At 36.4% G+C, this 22,043-nt stretch overlaps 1 protein-coding gene across 1 annotated transcript in view; it reads right to left on the reverse strand.

Annotated features, from left to right (window-relative positions):
* The window catches only part of LOC124899450, a 45,455-nt gene extending 42,971 nt beyond the window's left edge, over positions 1–2,484 (reverse strand). The window contains exons 1-3 of the mRNA XM_047414336.1: positions 2,235–2,484; positions 2,062–2,126; positions 1,762–1,933 (exon numbers count right to left, since the gene is read on the reverse strand). Of these exons, the coding sequence (XP_047270292.1) occupies positions 1,762–1,933; positions 2,062–2,126; positions 2,235–2,484 (487 nt within the window). The remainder of the gene's footprint in view (positions 1–1,761; positions 1,934–2,061; positions 2,127–2,234) is intronic.
* Positions 2,485–22,043: the final 19,559 nt, after the last annotated feature.

Genomic DNA, 22,043 nt, shown 5'->3' on the forward strand with positions numbered 1-22,043 from the left:
TTATGTCATAATGTTTCAACAGTTCCAGCCAACGCCTCTACCTGAGATTCAGTTCTTTCTGCGATAACACATACTGCAAACTTTTGTGGTCAGTGAAAATATCAACGTATACCCCATAAAGATAATACCGCCATATTTTAAGTGCAAACACCCCAACCGCTAACTCCAAGTCATGGGTGGGGTAAATTTGCTCGTGCACCTTTAGCTGTCTAGATGCATAAGCTACCACCTTTCCATACTAAATAAGTACACACCCAAGTCCCACCCGAGATGTATCACAGTACACAAAAAAACCCTATGTACCCTCAAGAAGGATCAAATTAGGTGCAGTAGTCAACTTGTATTTTAATTTCTTAAAACAATTTTCACAGGAGTCATTCCACATGAATGTTACCTTTTTATGCGTCAACTTGGTAAGTGGAGTAGCTATGGAACAAAAACTTTCAATGAACCTTTTGTAATACCCTGCCAAACCGAAGAAGCTTCGGATATCGGATGTAGTCATGGGTATAGGCCATTTTCTCACTGCCTTAACCTTTTGGGAGTTGACCTTAATCCCTTCACTAGAAACAATGTGACAAAGGAAAGAAATAACACTAAGCAAGAATTCACACTTGGAAAACTTTACATACAACCTATGATCTTTGAGGGTCTGACAAACGGTTCTGAGGTGACTGGCATGATCCTCCTCATTCTTAGAGTAAACTAAGATGTTGTCGATTAAAACTATGATGAACAAGGCTAGAAACTGATATAACACCCTATTCATTAGATCCATGAAAGCTGTAGGGGTGTTAGTTAATTCAAAGGACATGACTAAGAATTTATAATGGCCATATCGGGTTCGAAAGCTGTTTTGGGAATGTCAGCCTCCCTAACCTTCAACTGATGATACCCCGAATGAAGGTCTATCTTAGAGAAACATTTTTCTCCTTGGAGTTGATCAAACAAATCATTGATTCTGGGAAGAGGGTATTTATTTTTAACAGTGACCTTATTTAGTTGATGGTACTCTATACACATACGGAGGGAACCATCTTTCTTACACACAAAGATTACAGGTGCACCCTTGGGTGAAACAATAGGATGGATAAAGACCTTGTCAAGAAGATCTGTTAGCTGTTCTTTCAACTCTTTCAGTTCTGCAAGAGCCATTCTATATGGTAGAATAGAAATAGGTTGGCTGTCCGGCAATAAGTCAATGCCAAAATCTATCTCCCTATCGGGTGGTATCCCTGGGAAGTCATTAGGAAAGACTTCTGAGAATTAATTAACTATAGGAATAGACTGGAGGGAAGTACTTTCCACACTAGAATCTTTGACCCGAATAAGATGGTACAAACAAACCTTTAATATAAGCCTACGGTCTTTAAGATAAGATATGAATTTCCCTTTGGGTACAAACAAATACCCCATTCACTCCATCACTGGATCATTTGGAAAGAAGAAAGTAATTTTTTGGGTTCTATAGTCTAAGTTGGCATAACAAGAATGGAGCCAATTTATCCCCAAGATAGCATCAAATTCAACCACATCAAGCTCTATAAGATCTGCCATAGTATCACGACCTTAAATAGACATAACATAGTTTCTATACACCCTCCTAGCCACAATAGAGTTACCAAGTAAAAATAGTGAAAGCTTTCAAAATAAAATTGAGCTCAAACCCAAAACAGACTGCCACATATGGGGTCACATAAGATAATGTAGCCCCTGGGTCAAGCAACACATACATATTTTGGGAAAAGATTTGCAACGTACCCGTGACAATATCTGGTGAAGCCTCTACATCCTGGCGGTTAGACAAAGCATATAGGCGATTGTGACTACCGTCGGTAGCTGAAGTAGTGCCCTTGGGAGGTGGTGGTGGTGCTGAGGAATTTTCTCGGGACTCAACGCCCCCAATATTTCCTCTAATAGTAGGGCGATCCCTCTATAAAAGACATGTCTGCCCACAAAGATAACATACACGGTCACTATAGGTGCACCTTCCTGGATGGTTCTTCCCATAAGTACTACAATGAGGATAATGCCTAACCACACTCCCTTGTGACTGAGTACCCTGTACCTGGGCCCATTGTTAGGCTGCAGATTCTGAAATCGCCAATCAACATGAGGTCTGGGCACTGGAGTACTAGACGAAGACTAAAAATTACTCTAAAACTTCATTTTAGTCCACCTGTTTCCCCAATTACCACCCTATTATTTACTATTATTCTGTTCTGCAGACCTACCCCTCTTAGTCTGCCTGTCTTTCTCCCTTGCTTCAGCAACCCTTTTTTTCTGCTCCTCAATATATTGCATATGAACGAACAGCCTGGAGACATCCATGTCCCTATTCAATATTTCTCCTTTACAGTCCAATACCAAATCATCCGTAAGACTAGATACAAACTTTCTCATACGTCCTCTCATGTTACTTGCCAATTTTAGGGCATAATGAGATAACTGGTTGAAATTAAATGTATACTCCTTGACGCTCATCTTTTATTGCTTTAATTTCATAAATTCTTCCACCTTCGATTCCCTTAATTTTCTGAGGAAAAAAGCGGTCCAGAAAAGTTTTTTTGAAATCTCCCCATACTAAAGGCTCAGTATCACTACCTTTCAAATCCTCCCACTCATTGTACCACTGATTTGCCATATTTTTCAGTTGATATGTCACCACTTCCACACCTTTAACCTCATTCACGTGCATAACTCTAAAATTTTTTCCAACTCATCAATGAAACCTTGAGGGTCTTCGTCAACTTTCATGCCAGTAAACATATGTGGGTTTAGTCTCATGAATTGACTGACCCGGGTTACCTTAGAAAAACTAGATCCAGAACCCGCATCTTTAAACTAAAGGGTCTGAGAGTCTACCAGTTGTGCAATCATATGGATGGACTATCTTAACTCAACATTCGAAACTTCCCCCTGAGGAGGTTGGGGACAGTTGACACTGGTATGTGGAGCCCGAGGTGGACTGGTCAGAACTGGAGGAACTCTGGAGTGCGAGCTCTATTTTGGGTCCGCATCCTATGAGTGAGATGGACATCCTCAGCATGAACATTTTGTTAATTTGTTCTATGGGGAGGCATGGTGACTTTCTAAAACACAAAAAATATTAATTAGAGAACATATAGACTCTATAGCATGAACTAAATCATGAAAGAAGAGATATATTCCTAAACGTGTTGTAGCCCCCCATTTATAAGTGTGGTGCACTACACACCCATAAATAGGACTCTACAAGCTGCAATTTTGTAAACACTCTGGGACCATGAACCGTGCTCTAATACCAACTTTGTCATGACCCAAACCAAGACCCTAGTCATGACAAGCATCTCGAACTATGAAGGCCCGAACGCCCTTTACTCTCTTGAAATCATGCACATATTCATAAACTATGAAGGACAATGCAGAAATACATATCAATATAGAATCATGGTCATTATTATAATTCAAAAGAATGATTTGAAATAAAATCTATAAACCTCTAATACCATCTAACATCAGTCCATGAAATCTCTAATACATCAAAAGTAACATCTCATCTAGAACTAGGACAAGGACCCCAGTAAGACCATAAACACAAAAAATGATAAAAAAGTATAAATACTGGGCCTTTCGAAAAGGACAAGGCTCACCAAATGTAACTTCTGACACACAAGTCTACTGCTGACGGGACCTCGAGATTATGCCTCTGATCCTGAAATAGGGGGATCAATACATATGTACTGTTATGAGAAACTAATCCAAAAAAAGTATCTTTGATACATAATATAGGAGAGAAAATTTTGTAAAATATTACATGTAAGATAAGGAAACACATAGGCATAATTTAGAATTTTTCAAGTCTTTCTTTCAAACATGAATCAACACTTTGTTACTCTTCTAAGCAAATCGGTACACCCTACAAATTTGTACTTCCATGGGCTATATGGAATCCGCCCATGACTCAGCGGCCAAGCCTCTAATTCAAGTATGCAACAAGAATAAGAGTTTTTAATACTTTGGTACACCCCTTACAAGTATACCACGGAATCACCCTTACATGACATCCAAATTACTCTATTTTTTGGATAATACCTGTATCGGCAACTACAATTTCCAGCGTTGAGCCCTTACACTCAAACTCCCTCTTCAGGTAATCGACTAGCTCTCTTAAGCCCATTTTTTTAGTTCTTCAAAAAACATGCTTCATACTTTCAAATCATTCAACATTTATTCTATCAAGGGCCTATCATCATTGAGTTTCATCATACCCTGACTTAAAATTCATTTATATTATATCAATTTGATAGCCCACCTCCATCAAAACATGCAATCCTTTACTTAAATTTAATGAGTAAAGCGGTGGCAAGAAGACTCCCACTCATCATGTCATAAACTATGTCAATTACAACAAAAATAAGAAATTTACCTTTAAAACACTAGTTTATGCATTTGAAATAGTCCACAATACAATTAGACCATATTGTCATACCAAAAGAGGGAAGTTGTTATTCAAGCTCTCAATCAAATCTTTCAAAATTACATTCAAAAATACAAGTATTCATAGTTGTAATTCAATTCTATATAAAAGAGTTCAAATCCAACATATACTTTTATCAAAATGAAACCATGATGTATATCATTCAAGCATTATCAAGAAACCCTTTACAAATCACGATTTTATATCTTTAAATATAGTAAAAATGTTAAAACTCATTCCCACGGGGTTTAAGGATATTCCCAAATACCTTAAGTTATTTCGTTCGAAGAATGGAACTCTAATCTTGACTCTTTTCTTGGGATCTTGAACTTAGATGAAACCCTAGTTTTATCTTATTCTTTGAGAGTGGAGAGGATTGAGATGTGTTTAAAAGTGATAATGGTTGAGTAAATAATGTTTAGGGTGTAATTTATTTCATGGTAAAGGTTTTTGGAGTGAAGAAAATACCAAAATACCCCTAAGGAATCAAAATATCACAGAACTGCCTCAGTTGACGACCAAGGTTGATGGGCCATCACTCAGGTGATAGACCGTCACCTAGGTCGTCAGTTTTGGGATGGATTGTAGCACTTTGTCCCTAGGATGATGACTAGGCATGATAGTCCATCACCTAGTTGATATGTCATCATCCCCGTTGTCACATTTTAACCAATAGACACTTCAAAGTAAAATGAGCATAACTTTCTACTCCGATATCGGATTAAGGTGAAACCAGTTGAGTTGGAAAGATGACTCAAAGAAATTTTATTTGATATAAAGTATACCTTCTAATTCATTATATATAAAAATTTATTGTTGATAAAAGTTGACCAAAGTTTAGACGCTCACTAAAACTCAATCGATAGGAAAGCTTTTAACTCGTCTTTAAGTTAAGAGACCTCTATAGTATCAATTCATGCTCAAATAGATCCCCACACTATATAATTGATTAACACACTATATTTGAATAGGATTTATTGGATTGTGGAACTGTTATGCATTGGAAAAATGATTTACATTCTAGCCCAAAATGCGGGTTGTTATAGATGATCATTTTCCTCTGATCAAGTTTGCTTATAATTATAGTTACAACGCTAGCATTCAGATGGCTCCATTTGATGAAATGTATGGATAGAGGTATATATCACCCATAGGGTAGTTTGAGGTTAGTGAAATGACTTTTATTGGGCTAGACTTTGTACTTGAAACTATAAAAAAGGTCTAGTTTCTTAGTAAAAGTCTGGGGACTGCTAAGAGACGCCAAAAATGTTATACAGATATAGGGAGTCCAGAACTTAAATTTGAAGTGGGTGATTCGATATTTTTAAAGGTGTCACCCATGAAAGGGATAATGAGATTTGGAAAGAAAATAAAGCTGAGTCCCTGATTTATTGGCCCGTATGAAGTAATAAGGCATGTTAGAGAGGTTTCTAATAAGTTTGACATTCCTCCAAATTTAGATGTTGTCCACCCAATTTTCCATGTCTCGATGCTAAAGAAGTGCATTGGGGTTCCGTCCCCTATAGTCCCCCTAGAAAGTATTGGAGTCTAGGATAACTTGTCCTATGAGGAAATTTCGGTCAAAATTCTTGATACGCGGGTCCAAAGTCTAAGAAATAAGGATGTGGCATCAGTAAAGGTTATTTGAAGAAACTAGTTGGTTAAAGGAATCACTTGTGAAGATGAAGCAAGCATGATGACCAAGTACCCTCACTTTTTTTCTTCTAATTCAGTCCTTATTGAAGTTAAATTTATTTCTCTTTAATAAACTCTTTCTCTCTAAGACCGTCTAAGCATTCTCATACTGTATCATGTGTTTGTTAGTCATTAAGTACTTATGATAGTGATAATATTGGTTGTAATATCAATATTGAAGTGTCAGGTTTTCTCAAAAATCTTCATCCTAGATGGTTCTCATTTGAATAGAATGTTTCTAAGGAGAAGATATTGTAATAAACTATGTCCTTGAGTTTATTGTTGAGCTTATGACTCACTCAATGAGTTGTGAAGACTCATTATAGATCATAAGGATCAGTCATAGTCAAGATAATATGGGATGATTGAGGTTTTGTCTTGGTTATGATTCTTACTGAATGAGTTATAATGAGACTTTGCGAGTCGTATAGTCCAGTCGTAGTCAGCTAAGTGGAGAAGCTAAATGGTTATGGTAACATGATGACTCGACCCTATGAGTCATTATTAAGTATTACTATTTGTATAGTGAGAGTCGTAATATCAATAGTGTAGGATCCATAAGTTTCAGATTAGACTATGATTGGTTATTACAAGTCGTAGTGACTGATTACGAGTCTTAGGGTATGTCTCACAGCTAAGGCACCGTGTCCCTTCTAGTTACTGCCAATAATACGAGTCACTAAAATGACTCATAGCCAGACTTATGAGTCGTGAGCTGACCTATGATGACTGGCGGCCAAGTCTCTATAGTTTCGATTAAGGAGCCTTTTGGTATTTTCTCCTCTTTAAACTCCCAACCCACGTCTTAAAACATAAAATAGGAATTATTTCTCCCTATGCTCAATTAGTTAACAATATCTCTTCTTCTGTCTTTCCCTGGAACAACAAGATTCACCTCCCAAATCTCTAAGTCTAAGTTCCCTTAAAAGAAGTCAAGCAAATCCACGCAAGTGGGGTTTGAGAAAGTATAAAGTTTCATCTTTGTGCCCAAATAAACTTGATTTTTTCATTGAATTGATGTGATTTAAATTAGGATTCATGAAAAAATTTACATATTCTTGAATTTTTGATATTATTATGTGATTCGAAGTTTAATTTACACAAGAAATTACCTTTATTCATGTTTTGACTTACATGATTGTTACTATGACATGATTTTCATTATCTTGACTTGTAGTTTGATAAATTGATGAAAGACTCTAATTAATGTCTTGAGAATGGTATTTTGATATAAAGTTTCTATGACATGATTCATGAATTTCAAAATTTAAGCATAAGTTGTTGAGTACGAGAAGTTTAAGCTTATCAGTTTAATTTACAATTATTACAACTTGATTTAAGTTTAGTTTTGATTTTATGAACATATTTAAGATTCGAAATCTACAACTTCACCGCATGAGTATGATTTATGTAAAAGAAGCATAGTACTTTGATGGCAAGGGTAGGACAACTCTCCCCAAAATGGATAAGATGTTGGACTCCATGATAGCTCAAATAGTTTATATCGATTATAAGAATCTCCCTTAAAGAAGAATAATAGTAAAGATTTTGAGAAACTAAGTGTAGTGACTCAATATGCTTCTTATTTATGTTTCATTACCAATAAATTTATGATATTTTGGCTTTTAGTTTTATTCATGATTAAGGTGAGTCCCTTCACAAATTAGCATGCATTTTGGAAGTATGTTCATTTTAAGTTTCTCTTATTGCATTCACTCCCATATACTCGGTACATTCTAGAAGTACTAACCCAGTTATATGTCTATGTGCTACATTGTCTTATGATGTAGGTTTTGGTGTTTATTCCCAGCAACATGATTGATCGCGGGGATCATCTCCTGTATTTTGATACTTAATGAGTCCTCATAGTATGAGGAACAAGCTTATTAGAGTTTCGAACTTCATGGATGTTTCTTAGTTGTTTTATTTCCTATTTGGGTCAATTGGGGTCTTCATAATTACTCTTCAGCTAGCATATAGAGGCTTGTCAAACGATTTTTAATTCAGTTAAAGGTATTTTTATTACTATAAAAGGGAGATTTTAAACTTTTTTCCTTTCAGCTGCTACGTATATCTTAGCCTACCTTCCTATGAGTTCAGTGTTGATAAAATATCATGGGTTAGCTTGGGACTATTCATAGTCTCAGACACCATGTGATGTTCAGGGGTTACTCTCGAGGCATTAGAATAATTCTACTCGCATAGCTATATGACAATACGTGGAAATGGATAGGCATTAGGCTTTGTAGCCCATATTTTGATCTCATTCGCAATGATCTCACCATAGTTCAATTTGTGTAAAAATATCAAGCTCGCTACTAACACTTCTCTATCCTTACCTAAATTGTTGTTACCTACCATAAGCATTAAAAAGAATCTCACCAGTGCCCATAAGAACTTTGCTACAACAGTTAAGGTAGCCTTCCTAATTCTGGAGCTGTGATTTGTCTACCATTCAGGTTCTCTTTGAGTTAGTACGTGTGCTAATTATGGACGTTGATTGGTTCAGTCATTCACCTTATGGTAAAAATCTGGAGTACTGGTTGGTGGCACAAAATCTGCCCCATATGCGAACTGGTTGGTTATTCTACAAGAATTAACTAGCAAAACTCCCAAATAGGAACCATGACAAGGATTGTTAACTCTGTCACTTTCTGGCTCTTTCTGCAATTGATCTTTTACGTGGCAACATAATTAGTATAGAATTCACACACTATAGTTGGATAATACTTCCCATGATATTTCATAGTAAAACCCACTTCATAGCAGTTGAACTTTCACTCAATTTGAGGATACTCTCCTATCCCTAAAATAATTATCTTCACCTTCTTAACCAATGGATTCTTGGATCTATGCTTTCTAGTTGAGGAGAGACCATCCTAATAGATTTGGTCTGTCATTGTTACTTGCCACTAAATATTATCTTTAATTCTTGGGTTTCTGTTTAATTGCCTTACCATATTCTTGTTCAAGGTCTCTTTCGATACTGGTGGTGGTATCAGTACCACCTTCAACTTCATCATCTAAACTAGTATTGCATTCTAGGGTCACTTTCTACTAGCAAAGCTACCCAATCAGAATCGGGAACTAGTACTCATTTCTTACACTTTGTCTAGTTTTGTATCATTTGGTTTCTGTCTCTTCGACCCAATGTTCTTATTCATCATTTAGTTTTTGGGTTGAGGTGGCTTCTTTTTATCTCTTAGTTGCCCCACCATGAATAGGTTGCAAATTGGGAAGCATTTTTACCTTTATAAGAGTGATGTTAACATTGGAAAACAAATGTGACACAAAAATTTAACAATCGTCCAATATATCCACATGCCTGACGACATGAGGTGGTGTCACATCAAAGGCGTGACATCTTATTGACCCTCATAATCGGCTTAGCAATTTCCCAAACATAGGTGATGACTAGAGGTGATGGCTCATAACTAGTGTGATAGCTTGTCAGTCCTCATTGTCATCTTCAAGCAGAATGTTACCAAATAATTTATATTAGATAATATGAGGTGACAACTCATCATAGGTGTGGTGACTCGCTAGTCTTTTTCATCGTCCTAAGATAGTTTATTCCCTAATTTATATGTAATTGACAACCTGAGGACTTGTCATAGGTGTAACCGCTCGTCACTCTCGTCATCAACTCCAACAGGTAACATACTAGACAAGAGTGAGTAACCCACTTTATCATTATTAACATTCCACTATAACATTGAGATTACAGTCTCAAATGAGGTGTAAATCTCATGGTGTAATAGAATGTTCATGATTTCAAGCGGACTACTGACTTGCTGAGACTTCACCAATTCGAATTTGGTGGGCAGTCATAATATTCCAAAGATTTTGAAATTCAATAGAAAATATTTTACCCTTCATTCAACTATTTTCTCACTTATTCAAAACCAATCCAATTAGCCCAATCTTGTCACGACCAGAGCCGAGGCCTTGGCCGTAATGAGCATCCAGAACCATAAAGGCCCGGGTACCCTTCTCTATATGGTAATCATGCACAATGATCACATGATATAAGAAAATTAGCAGAAAAACAACACATAACAGAACCCTGGTCAATATCATAAACTTTGAACAATTAAAAGGGAAATTTTGAATACTCTAAGCATGTGACACCCCTCTGCGAAATCTCTAACATGAAATGATTCGACATAAATATAAAACAAGACTGGAACAAGGCCCTTAGTCAGACCATAAACTAAATGAATGACAATGTTCTGTAAACCCGTCCTTCCAGAATACGGGAGGCTCACCAACTACAAATCTCTGAAACATCTCTCTACTTCTTAATTAAACCCCCAGACTGTGCCTCAGATCCTAAAATATTGGGGTTAATACGAATTTACTAGTATGCAGAGTAATCCAAATACAAAATACAACTTTGGCACAATATAGGTGAGAGCATTTATATAAATAGTGTCACAAAATAATTTGAAAGCACATGGGCATATTAGGAGGAGTTTCCAAACGCATTTCTTTCCTCTGTATCTTAATTTACTTTAGCATTATTGTAATAGATGGTACATCCTACAAATTCATGTTTACACAGACCACCAAATATCAGTTTGCCTTCAAGCTCGGAGTTCTAGTGAGGGGAGAACACAGAAGATCACAAAGAAGGGTGTCAAATTCCCCAGTCAATTCAGTATATCGTGGTTGGGTACAACATCACATAGCAGGGCTCCTAACCATAGTCCCGAATTGGGACGACATAATACAAGGTACACAAGATCACATAGCGGGGTACCAAAGTTTCATGTCGGCAAATCACAGTTTCCAGTACAGAGTCTCTTGACTCGTGCTTTCTTAAGGTAAGCATCCAAATCACATTAGTCTAGTTTAAGATCATTAAAAGAAAACATGAATCATGCTCACAACCTTATTTTCTTTTGCTTCCAAGGGTAATTTCTCGATGGGGCATTGTCATACCCCAAACTTTCAAGTCATTTATAGCCCACTATTTCACAACCTTTCGCATACCAATCATTCAACACATATACATTGATTATAAAAACCTTAAAACTTAAGAAAAAATCATCATTTGCTTAAAAATTACCCTTCAACATTGGTTTAGCATAAGTCTATTATTCCAAAAGGGTTCTTAAACCATGCTCTCAATAGTGTACAATTCAATACCATACAAGTACATAAATATCACCATGGATTTAAATGATTGAAAATTCAGATTCAAAACCATCCTTCAAGTTCAAAGCACACACACACACACACATATATATATATATATATATATATATTAATGAAATCATAAATCAAGGTTATGAAAAGAAATCCCATGACCATTAGATACCTTCATCAAACTATGTTCACAAGACATGCTTTTAAAACAAATTCCAAAACTCACCACATGTATATATATACTTATAAAGTTTGAAACTTTGTTAAAATTTGATAGAAAACACATGGCCATGATATCAAGACAAACCCACGTACGTTAAGTTGTTTAATTTGAAAATTGGAACTACAATTTTGACACTTTTCTTGAATTCTTGAACTTAGAGGAAGCCCTAGTTTGATCTTTATTTTTTGAGAGTGAAAAGAGGATTTTGATATTGTATAAATGACAATGATTGATTAATAACTTTTAGAGAGTAATTAAATCAATTGGGGAGGTTTTTTGAGGAGGAAAAGTACAAAAACACCCCTTTTAAAACATCCTGCCTTTGCAAACTTTGGATTTTTTATCCAATGGCTTGGTTGACGGATCATCAGGTAGGTTACGGACCGTCACCTCAACCATCGGGTCATTTTTATTGATTGAACTCACTATTTTTGGGGTGACGGAAGGCTTGATGGTCCATCAAGGACCTGGAGACCCGTCGGGTCAGCTGTCGTACCCTCGACAGATTGAAACCTCTCTATCAAATGGGAATAACTTTTTAACCCGATATAGGATTAAGACTAAATTAGTGGCATTGGAAAGAGGAATCAAAGACCTTTCATTTTGTATATAGTAGGAACATTAATTTTTAATATACAAAAAGTTATGGTCGATTTAAGTTGACCCAAGTTTAGTCAATCACTAAAACTCAATCGATATGAAAGCTTTCAACTCGTCTTTGAGTTAAGGGACACCTATGATCTCAATTTATGCTCAATTAGATTACTACACTACATAATTGATTAACACACTAAATTTTCATAGGATTAATTGGCTTTGGAACTATTATAAGAAGGAACGACGATTTACATTCTAGCCCAAAATAAGGTTTGTTACATTATCCCCCCCGAGATGATTCATCCCCGAATGATGACTCAGGACATAACAAGCACGATTTCAAGAGCTTAATGGAAGAAAAAAAAGAGTAGAATAAGATTTTTACCTTTTAAATCATCATCCATGGCTTCAAAAAGAGTCGGTACCTCTCACGCATATCATCCTTTGGCTCCCAAGTAGCTTCCTCAGTTTTTTGATTCCTCCCCATCACTTAACTGAAGCTATTTCCTCACTCCTCAACTTTTGAACTTGGAGATCTAAAATGGCAATGGGTTTTTCTTCATATGACAAGGAGTCTTTCATGTTGATCTCCTCTACCGGCAATAATAGGGAGTGATCTCCAATGCACTTCTTCAAAATGAACACATGGAATACTGGATGATCAAAAGCTAGGCTTGCGGGAAAACCTAACTCATAGGCATCCCCACCAATCCTCTTCAAAATCTAATACAATCCTATATAACGAGGACTACACTTCTCTTTCTTTCTGAAACACATGACTCCCTTCATAGGGGAGACTTTGAGAAACACCCAGTCACTAACCTCAAATTCTAACTCCCTTCTCCTAACATCGGCATAGGATCTCTGATGACTCTGATCTATCTTAAGTCATTCCCTAATGATATTAACCTTCTCTATTGCCTGATGAACAACGTCAGGCCCAAACAATTGAGTTTCACCCACTTTATGCCACCCAATTAGTGATCTACATCTCCTCCAAAAAAGTTCTTCAAAAGGAGCCATCTGAATAATGTCATGGTAGCTATTACTGTAGCTGAAATCTATCAATGGCAAATGATCTACCCAATTACCTTTGAAGTCAATTCCACAGGCCTTTAACATACCCTTAAGGGTTTGAACAGTGCGCTCAGCTTGCCCATCAGTCTAGGGTGAAAGGCAGTACTCAGGTTCACTTGGGTACCTAAAACCCTCTGAAAAGACCGCCAAAACTATGAAGAGAATTGTATACCTCGATCAAATATAATGAATATTGGTGCTCCATGCAAGAACACTATTTCCTCAATGTACAACTTGGAATAATCATCTCCCGAATAGTTAGTCCTCACAGGCAGAAAGTGAGCTGACTTGATCATCCGATCAACAATCACCCAAATGGAGTCATATTGGCTCTGGGATGTTGGAATCCCTATGATAAAATCAATATTGATCATCTCCCATTTCAACATAGGCAAATCTATCTCTTGGGAAGTACCCCTCCGGCCTTAAATGTTCTACGTTGTCTTGTTGACAATTCAAGCACTTAGACACAAATTCAACAACATCTCTTTTCATTTTGTTCCACCAATGGGTGAACAACATACCTTAAAGTGTTAGCCTTGTCATGAATTCTCTCTCGCAGCCCATCTATGTTCTGTACACATAGCCTACCTTAACACCTTAAAATTCCATCACTTCTAATTTAAAAATCATCACCTTCTATTGACCAAATTCTTTGTTAATCTGCATCAAGATGGGGTCTTACACTTGTCTTTCCTTAACTTCAGCACATAGGGAAGATTTAGCTATCTCATGAACAATTACTCCTCCATCTTTGAAATCTAGAAGTCAAACCCCTAGATTTACAAGCCGGTGAATATATTTCACCATCTTCTTTTTGCCTTCCTCAACATGAGCAAGACTGCCTATTGACAACCTGCTAAGGCCATTGACCACCACATTTGCCTTGACCGGAATATTGTGCTGGCTCAGTTCATAATCTTTCAATAGTTCCTACGAACGCCTATGCCTGAGATTCAGTTCTTTCTATGAGAAAACATATTGTAAACTTTTATGGTCAGTGAAAATATCAATGTGAACACCATACAAATAATGGTGCCACATCTTTAGTGTGAATAGCACTGCTGCCAACTCCAAGTCATGGGTGGGGTAATTTTGTAGTGCACCTTCAACTGAATAGATACATAAGCTACCACCTTGCTACGATGTATAAGTACACACCCATGTCCCACTCGGGATGCATCATAGTAAACAACAAAACCCTCTGTACCTCCAGGAAGGGTCAAAATAGGTGCAGTAGTCAACTTATATTTTAGTTTCTCAAAACTAATTTCACATGAGTAAGACCACATAAATTTCACCTTTTTCTACATCAACTTGGTAAGTGGAGCAGCAATGGAGGAAAACCTTTCTATGAACCTTTTGTAATACCCTGCCAAACCCAAAAAGCTCCGGATATTGGTTGGAGTCATGGGCCTGGGCCATTTTATTACTGCATCAATCTTTTAGGGGTCAACCTTAATTCCCTCACTAGACATAATATGCCCAAGAAAGAAATAACACTAAGCCAGAATTCATACTTGGAGAATTTTGAATACAACTTATGATCTTTGAGGGTTTGAAGGATGGTTCGGAGGCGATTGGTATGATCTTCCTAATTCTTGGAGTAAACTAAGATGTCGTCGATGAAATTTATGACAAACAGGTCTAGAAACTGATGGAACACCCTATTTATAAGATCCATGAAGGCAACAGGGGCATTAGTCAGTCGAAGGACATAACTAAGAACTCATAATGGCCATATTGGGTTTGGAAAGCTATTTTGGGAATGTTAGCCTCCCTAACCTTCAACTAATGATACCCCAAATGGAGGTCTATAATAGAGAAATATTTTGTACCTTGGATTTGATCAAACAAAATATCAATTCTGGGAAGAGGGTATTTATTTTTAACAGTGACCTTATTGAGCTGACGGTAGTCAATACACATACGAAAGGAACTGTCTTTCTTATGAACAAAGAGTACAGGTGCAACCAATGATAAATATTAGGATGGATAAAGCCCTTGTCTAGAAGGTCTTTTAATTGTTCTTTCAATTCTTTTAATTGAGCCATTATGTATGGCAGAATAGAAATAGGCTGGGTGTCTGACAACAAGTCAATGCCAAAATCTATCTCCCAATCAGGTGGTATCCCTGGGAGATCATCGAAAAAGACTTTTGGGAATTTATTAAATACAGGGGTAGACTGAAGGGAAGGACTTTTAGCAATGGAATCTTTGACCCAAATATGATGATACAAATAACCCTTTGATATAAGCCTATGAGATCTAAGATAAGATATGGATTTCCCTTTGGGTGCTAAAGAATACCCCTCCCACTCTATCACTGGATTATTCAGAAAAGAGAAGGTAACTTTTTGGGTTCTACAGTCTAATGTGGTATAACACGAATAGAGCCAATCTATCTCCAAGACAGCATCAAAGTTAACCATATCAAACTCTACAAGGTTTGCCATAGTATCACGATCACAAATGGATGCAACACAGTTTCTATGCACCCTTCTAGCCACAATAGAGTCACCAATATGAGTATAAATAGAGAAGGGTTCTAGAATATTTTTGGGCCCACTAATAAAACTAAATGCCACATACGAGGTCACATAGGACAAATTAGACACTGGATACAGCAACACATACACATTACAGGAGAAAATTTGTAATGTACCCGTCGTTACATCTGTAGAAGCCTCTGCATCTTGTAGGTTAGATAAAGAATATAATTAGTTGAAACCACCACCGATAGCTAGAGTAGATCCTTTAGGATGGGGGCTGTGAATACGGCTTGGAACTTAGCTCTCCCTATATTTCCTTTGGCGAAAGGGCAATCTCTCTGAATGTGGCCTACTTGGCTGCAAGACTAGAAATTCCATTTCTCAAAATAACATTTCCCTGGATGACTTTTACCATAAATACCACAATGAGGAAATAATCTATCAGGTTGAGTTACGCTCCTCTAGGACTGGTTGCCCTGAGCTCTGGGCCTATCTCCTGACTGGAACCACTGTTCACCCAAAGGACTAAGTACAGGTGCACTTGCTGAGGACTAAGCATTGCTCTAAAACTTCTTTTTAAACAACTTGATCCCTTAATTGCCAACATATTATTGACTGTTATTCTAGATCTCACCCTCTTAGCCTGCCTATCTTTCTCCCTTGCTTCTGCCACTATTTTTTTCTTCTCAACCTGTTGCATATGAATGGAAAGTCTAGAGAAATCCATGTCTCTATTCAGTATTGCTCCTTTACACTTCAACACTAGATCATCCTAGAGATTGGATGCAAAATTCCTCATGTGGGCCCTCATGTTACCCACCAATTTTGGAGCATAACGGGATAACTGGTTAAATTTTAGGGTGTACTCCTTAACACTCATCTTCCCTTGCTTTATGTTTGTAAACTCTTCATCCTTGGATTCCCTCGATTCCCGAGTAAAGAATCAATCTAGAAAGGCTTCTACAAAATCACCCCATATAGAAAGCTCAGCATCACTATCCTTCGAACCTCATTCACATTCATAACTCTATAAATCTTCTCTAACTCATCAATGAGCCCTTGGGGGTCTTTCTCAACCTTCATTCTAATGAACATAGGTGGGTTCAGTCTCATGAATTGACCAACTCGGATAGTCTTAGATTAACCCGACATAGAACCCACATTTTTAAACCGACGGGTCTGAGAGGCTACCAGCTGTGAAATCATATGGATAGACTGTCTGTACACAGTATTCAAAACCACTCTCTAGGGAAGTTAAGTATGTTAGCTCCAGAAAAAGGAGCCTTGGGTTCCCTAGGTGGACTGGTCTGAATAGGTGGAACTCCTGGAGTAGCAAAAAGCTCTGAATTATGAGCCCTATTATGTGTCCTCATCCCATGGGTAGGGTACACATCTTAATCTAGGGCCTTCTGTTCATTGGAGAGATAGAAACACATGAAAATTTTCTAAAATACAAGAGATCATTGATTAAAGGACATTTAGACTCTACAACACAGACTAAATCATCAAATAAGGGAGATATTACTAAATGCCTTGTAGCCTCCTATTTATAAGTGTAGCGCTCTACACACCCATAATCAGGACTTTACCTGACGTAATTTCGCAGATACCTTGGGACCATGAACCATGCTACCATACTATGTTTGTCATGACCCAAGCTGGGGCCCAACCGTAATGAGTATCATGAACGATGAAGGCCCAGATACATTTTTTTTATCTTGTAATTATGCACAATGATCATATGATATAAGGAAATTTGCGAAAAAACAAAACACAAAAAAATCCTGGTCAATATCATAAACTTTAAACAATTAAAAAGGAAATTCTGAATACTCTAAACACCTAACACTCATCTGTGAAATCTCTAACATTACATGATTCATCTTAAATCTAAAAGAAGACCGAGACAAGGCTCCCAGTCAAACCATAAACTAAATAAATGACAATGTTCTATAAACTCGGCCTTCTGAAATAAGGGAGGTTCACCAACTGCAAATCTCTAAAACACCTCTCTACTGCTTAACTGGGCCCCAAGACTATACCCCAGATCTTGAAATATAGGGATCAATACAGATATACTGGTACACAAAGTAATCTAAAAAAATACATCTTTTACACAACATAGGTGAGCTATTTTATATAAATAGTGTCACAAAATAATTTAATGCATTTACTTTTGCATTATTGTGGTAGATGGTACACTCTACAAATTCATGTTTACACAAACCACCAAATCTCGATTTGCCGCCAAGCTTGGAGTTCTAGTGAGGGGAGAACACACAAAATCACAAAGCAGGGTGTCAAATTCCCCAGCCAATTCAATAATTTATGGTTGGGCACAATATCACATAGTAGGTCTCCCAAACATAGTCCCGAATTGGGACGACAAAATACAAGTTACACAAGATCACATAGTAGGGTATCAAAGTCCCATGTCGGAAAATCACGATTTCCAGAACAAAGTCTCCACACTCGTGCTTTCTTTGGGTAATTATCCAACTTACATTAGTCTAGTTTTATCTTATTAATAGAAATCATGCATCATGTTTACAACCTTCTTTCCTTTTTCTTCCAAGGGTAATTTCTCTATGGGTATCGTTATACCCCCAACTTGCAAGTCATTTATAGTCTACCATTTCACAGCCTTTCACATATCAATTATTTAACACATACATATTAATTATAGAAAGCTTAAAACTTAAGAAAAATCATAATTTGTTTAAAAATTATCCTTCAACATTGGTTTAGTATAATCTATTATTCAAAAAGGGTTCTTAAACCATGCTCTCAATAGTGTACAATTCAATACCATTCAAGAACATAAATATCATCATGGATTTAAAGGATTCACTATTCATATTCAAAACCATCCTTCAAGTTCAAAGCACACACATATATATATGGAATCATATATCAAAGTTATGAAAAGAAATCCCATGACCATTAGATACCTTCATCAAACTATGTTCACAATACATGCTTTTAAAACAAATTCCCAAACTCACCATATGTATATATATACTTATAAAATTTGAAAATTTGTTAAAATTTCAAAGGAAACACATGCCCATGAGGTTAGGACAACCCCACGTACCATAAGTAGTTTAATTTGAAAATTAGAACTCCAATCTTGACACTTTTCTTGAATTCTTGAACTTAGAGGAAACCTAGTTTGATCTTATTATTTTAGAGTGAAAAGAGGATTTTGATATTTTATAATTGATACTGATTGATTAATAATGTTTTGAGAGTAATTTAATCCATTGGGGAGGTTTTTTGAGGAGGAAAAGTAGCAAAACACCCCTTTTAAAACATCCTACCTTCGTAAACTTCGGATTTTTTGCTCGACAGCTTGGTTGATGGACCATTACTAGAATTGTAGGGTCATATCTAGTGACTAAACTCACTATTTTTGGGTTGATGTAAGGCTTGATGGTCCATCACAGGCCTGACAGTCCATCGGGTCGGCTGTCGCACCCTCGGCAGATTGACATCTCTCTATAAAATGGGCATAACATTTTTACCCGATATCGGATTTAGGAAAAACTAGTGGCATTGTAGAGAGGACTCAAATATATTTCATTTGATATATAGTAGGAATCCTAATTCATTATATAAAAATAGTTATCATCGATGTAACTTGAACCTTATTTAGACGCTCACTAAAACTCAATCGATAAGAAATCTTTAAACTCGTCTTTGAGTTAAGGGACCCTTATGATCTCAGTTCATGCTCAACTATATTCCCACACTACATAATTGATTAACACACTAAATTTTCACATGATTTATTTTCTTTTGGAACTATTACGCGTACGAACAAAGGTTTACATTCTAGCCTGAAATACGAATTGTTACAAATCTATATCACAAATAAATTATGAACGCTAGAGAACTTAAAATATGTTGGAGAAGATGTAATTCTAGATAACAACAAAAATGAACTCAATTTATAAATTCTATTTTTTGTAAGGTATGCGTAGGTTTGATGGTTAATTGTTGGTATTGATAAATCATGGGATTTGTCATTGTTTTATAAATTATAGATAATGGAATAACTTGACTTAATATAAGGTAATGAATGTGGGTAATGAAGTATCCTTAATAAGTGAATTTAGGATAGGGTAATGAACGTGTTTTATAAATCTCGATACTCTACCTCTGCTGATGATCTAGAAATAACTAATTGTTTCTTTTATTTCCACGAGATAAGTGAATTTCCAAAAAAAATATAGTATCCTATGACAAACCTCGTTGTGGTTCGATAACTACCCCAATCTGAATCACAAATGGCCTTTAAAATAAGATTGTATGTGGAAGGAAATAATAAACCTTGACCTAGAGTACCCTTGATGTATTTGAGAACTCACATAGCAGTATCCCAATAAGGTTTTCTTGGCTCGTGCATGAATTGCTAGAGTGTTTGAGTAGAGTAAATAGTGTCAGGCCGTGTGACAGTGGGATAAATCAATATTCCAACTAATCTTCTATATTTAGTTGTTTCATTAAGTGGAATTCCATTTGTAGAAGTTAGCTTTAAATTTTGTTCCATTGGAAATTTTTCAGGCCTTGCTCCTAGGATTCCTGAATCTTGCATAATATCCATTACATATTTCCTCTGAGACATAAGGATCCCTTTCTTTGATTGAGAAAATTCAATGCTAGAATATATTTCAAATCCCCAAGATCTTTAATGCAGAAGCATTTGAGAAGAAACCTTTTGATGTGTTCAATTTCTTTAAGATCATTGCCTGTGAAAAGTATGTCATCAACATAAATAAGGATCACTGTAAATGATGTACCTTTCTCCTTGGTGAAAAGTGAATGATCAGCCTTTGATTGTTGAAAACCCACTTTATGAATAGCCTCTGAAAATGTGAGAAACCAATTTCTTGATGCTTGTTTAAGGCCATAAAGGGGCTTGTAAATCCGTCATACGGTGTTCTCCCCCTGGCGTAGAAAACCTGGTAGAGGTTCCATATACACCTCTTTATGTAGGGATCCATGAAGGAAAACATTTTTGGACATCCAATTGATAGGCAAACCAATTTCTTGCAGAAATAACTGTAAGAAGGCAACAAAGTGTCGTGAGTTTTTCTGCGGGAGAAAAAGTTTCTTGATAATCAATTCCCTTAATTTGAGTATATCCCTTTGCAACAAGATGGGCCTTATAATGCTCAATCATTTCATCCAATTTGTATTTTATTTTATAAACCCATTTATATCTAATGGGTTTCTGACCAACATGGAGTGGAACTAAGCTCAAAGTTTTATTTTGTTTTAATGCTTCTAATTCTACATTCATGGATTTTCGCTAACGTGGATCAAGAATGGACTGAGCATATGAAATAGGTTCTCTGTGACTTTTAATATTAGCTAAAAAAGTACAATGTGTTGAAGATATACGAGAGTGAGAAAAAATATAAGAGAGAGGATATTGAGTACCTATTTTAGCACTTGGCATAGCAGAAGAATGACTGTCTTGAGTTGGTAATATGTAGTCTTTATGCCATTCTAGAGTTTATCTTGGATGAGTAGATTGCCTTAAAAGGGGATATGAAGGAACTGCAACATTCAAAGTGACTAAAATAGGTTAAAGAGAGTCATTTGATGTTGGATTTTTAACAAGTTGGTTGGATTCATCTGAAGTGGATGGACTATAATTTGCTAAAATTTTAGATTGGGTAGGATTGTTGGAAACATCCTCTGTAATTATGAGTTCATGCGATTCTACTTTCTCATTGGGTTGAGGTTGAGACGATGGGACCTGTTTTATGAAAGATGGTGGAGAAGACAAAACGTCAATTATGCTAGAAGAGGATTGAGATGGCAATAACATCAAAGTTGGTGTAACTAGACTTAATGGAAAGATAGTTACAGAAAATTTGACATCACGACTTATGAAAAGTTGTTTTGTTCCCAGGTCATAAATGTTGTAACCTTTTTGACTAGTAGGATAACCAACAAAGACACAACATTTAGCCCAGGAATCAAATTTCTGTTTATGTTGGACAACAGTAGCATAGCACAAATGACCAAAAACTTTTAGATGACTAAGTGATGGTGATTTGTGATATAAGAACTCATAAGGTGACTTAGAATGTAACAATGAGATTGGTAGTTGGTTAATAATATAACAGTAGTCAAAAGGCATTTTCCCCAAAAGGTAAATATTTAGAATATGACGATGCTTACATCCAACTACTCCATTTTATTGTGGAGTTGAAACACAAGTTCTTTGAAATTCAATTCCATGAGAGTGTAAAAAGAATTTCATTGCTTCAAATTCTGTGCCATTTTCCATCGTAATTTTTTTAACTGAAGTATGAAATTGATTTTTAGTAAATGA

This window comes from Capsicum annuum, chromosome 6, assembly GCF_002878395.1.
Source record: "Capsicum annuum cultivar UCD-10X-F1 chromosome 6, UCD10Xv1.1, whole genome shotgun sequence".
Taxonomy (NCBI): Eukaryota; Viridiplantae; Streptophyta; class Magnoliopsida; order Solanales; family Solanaceae; genus Capsicum; species Capsicum annuum.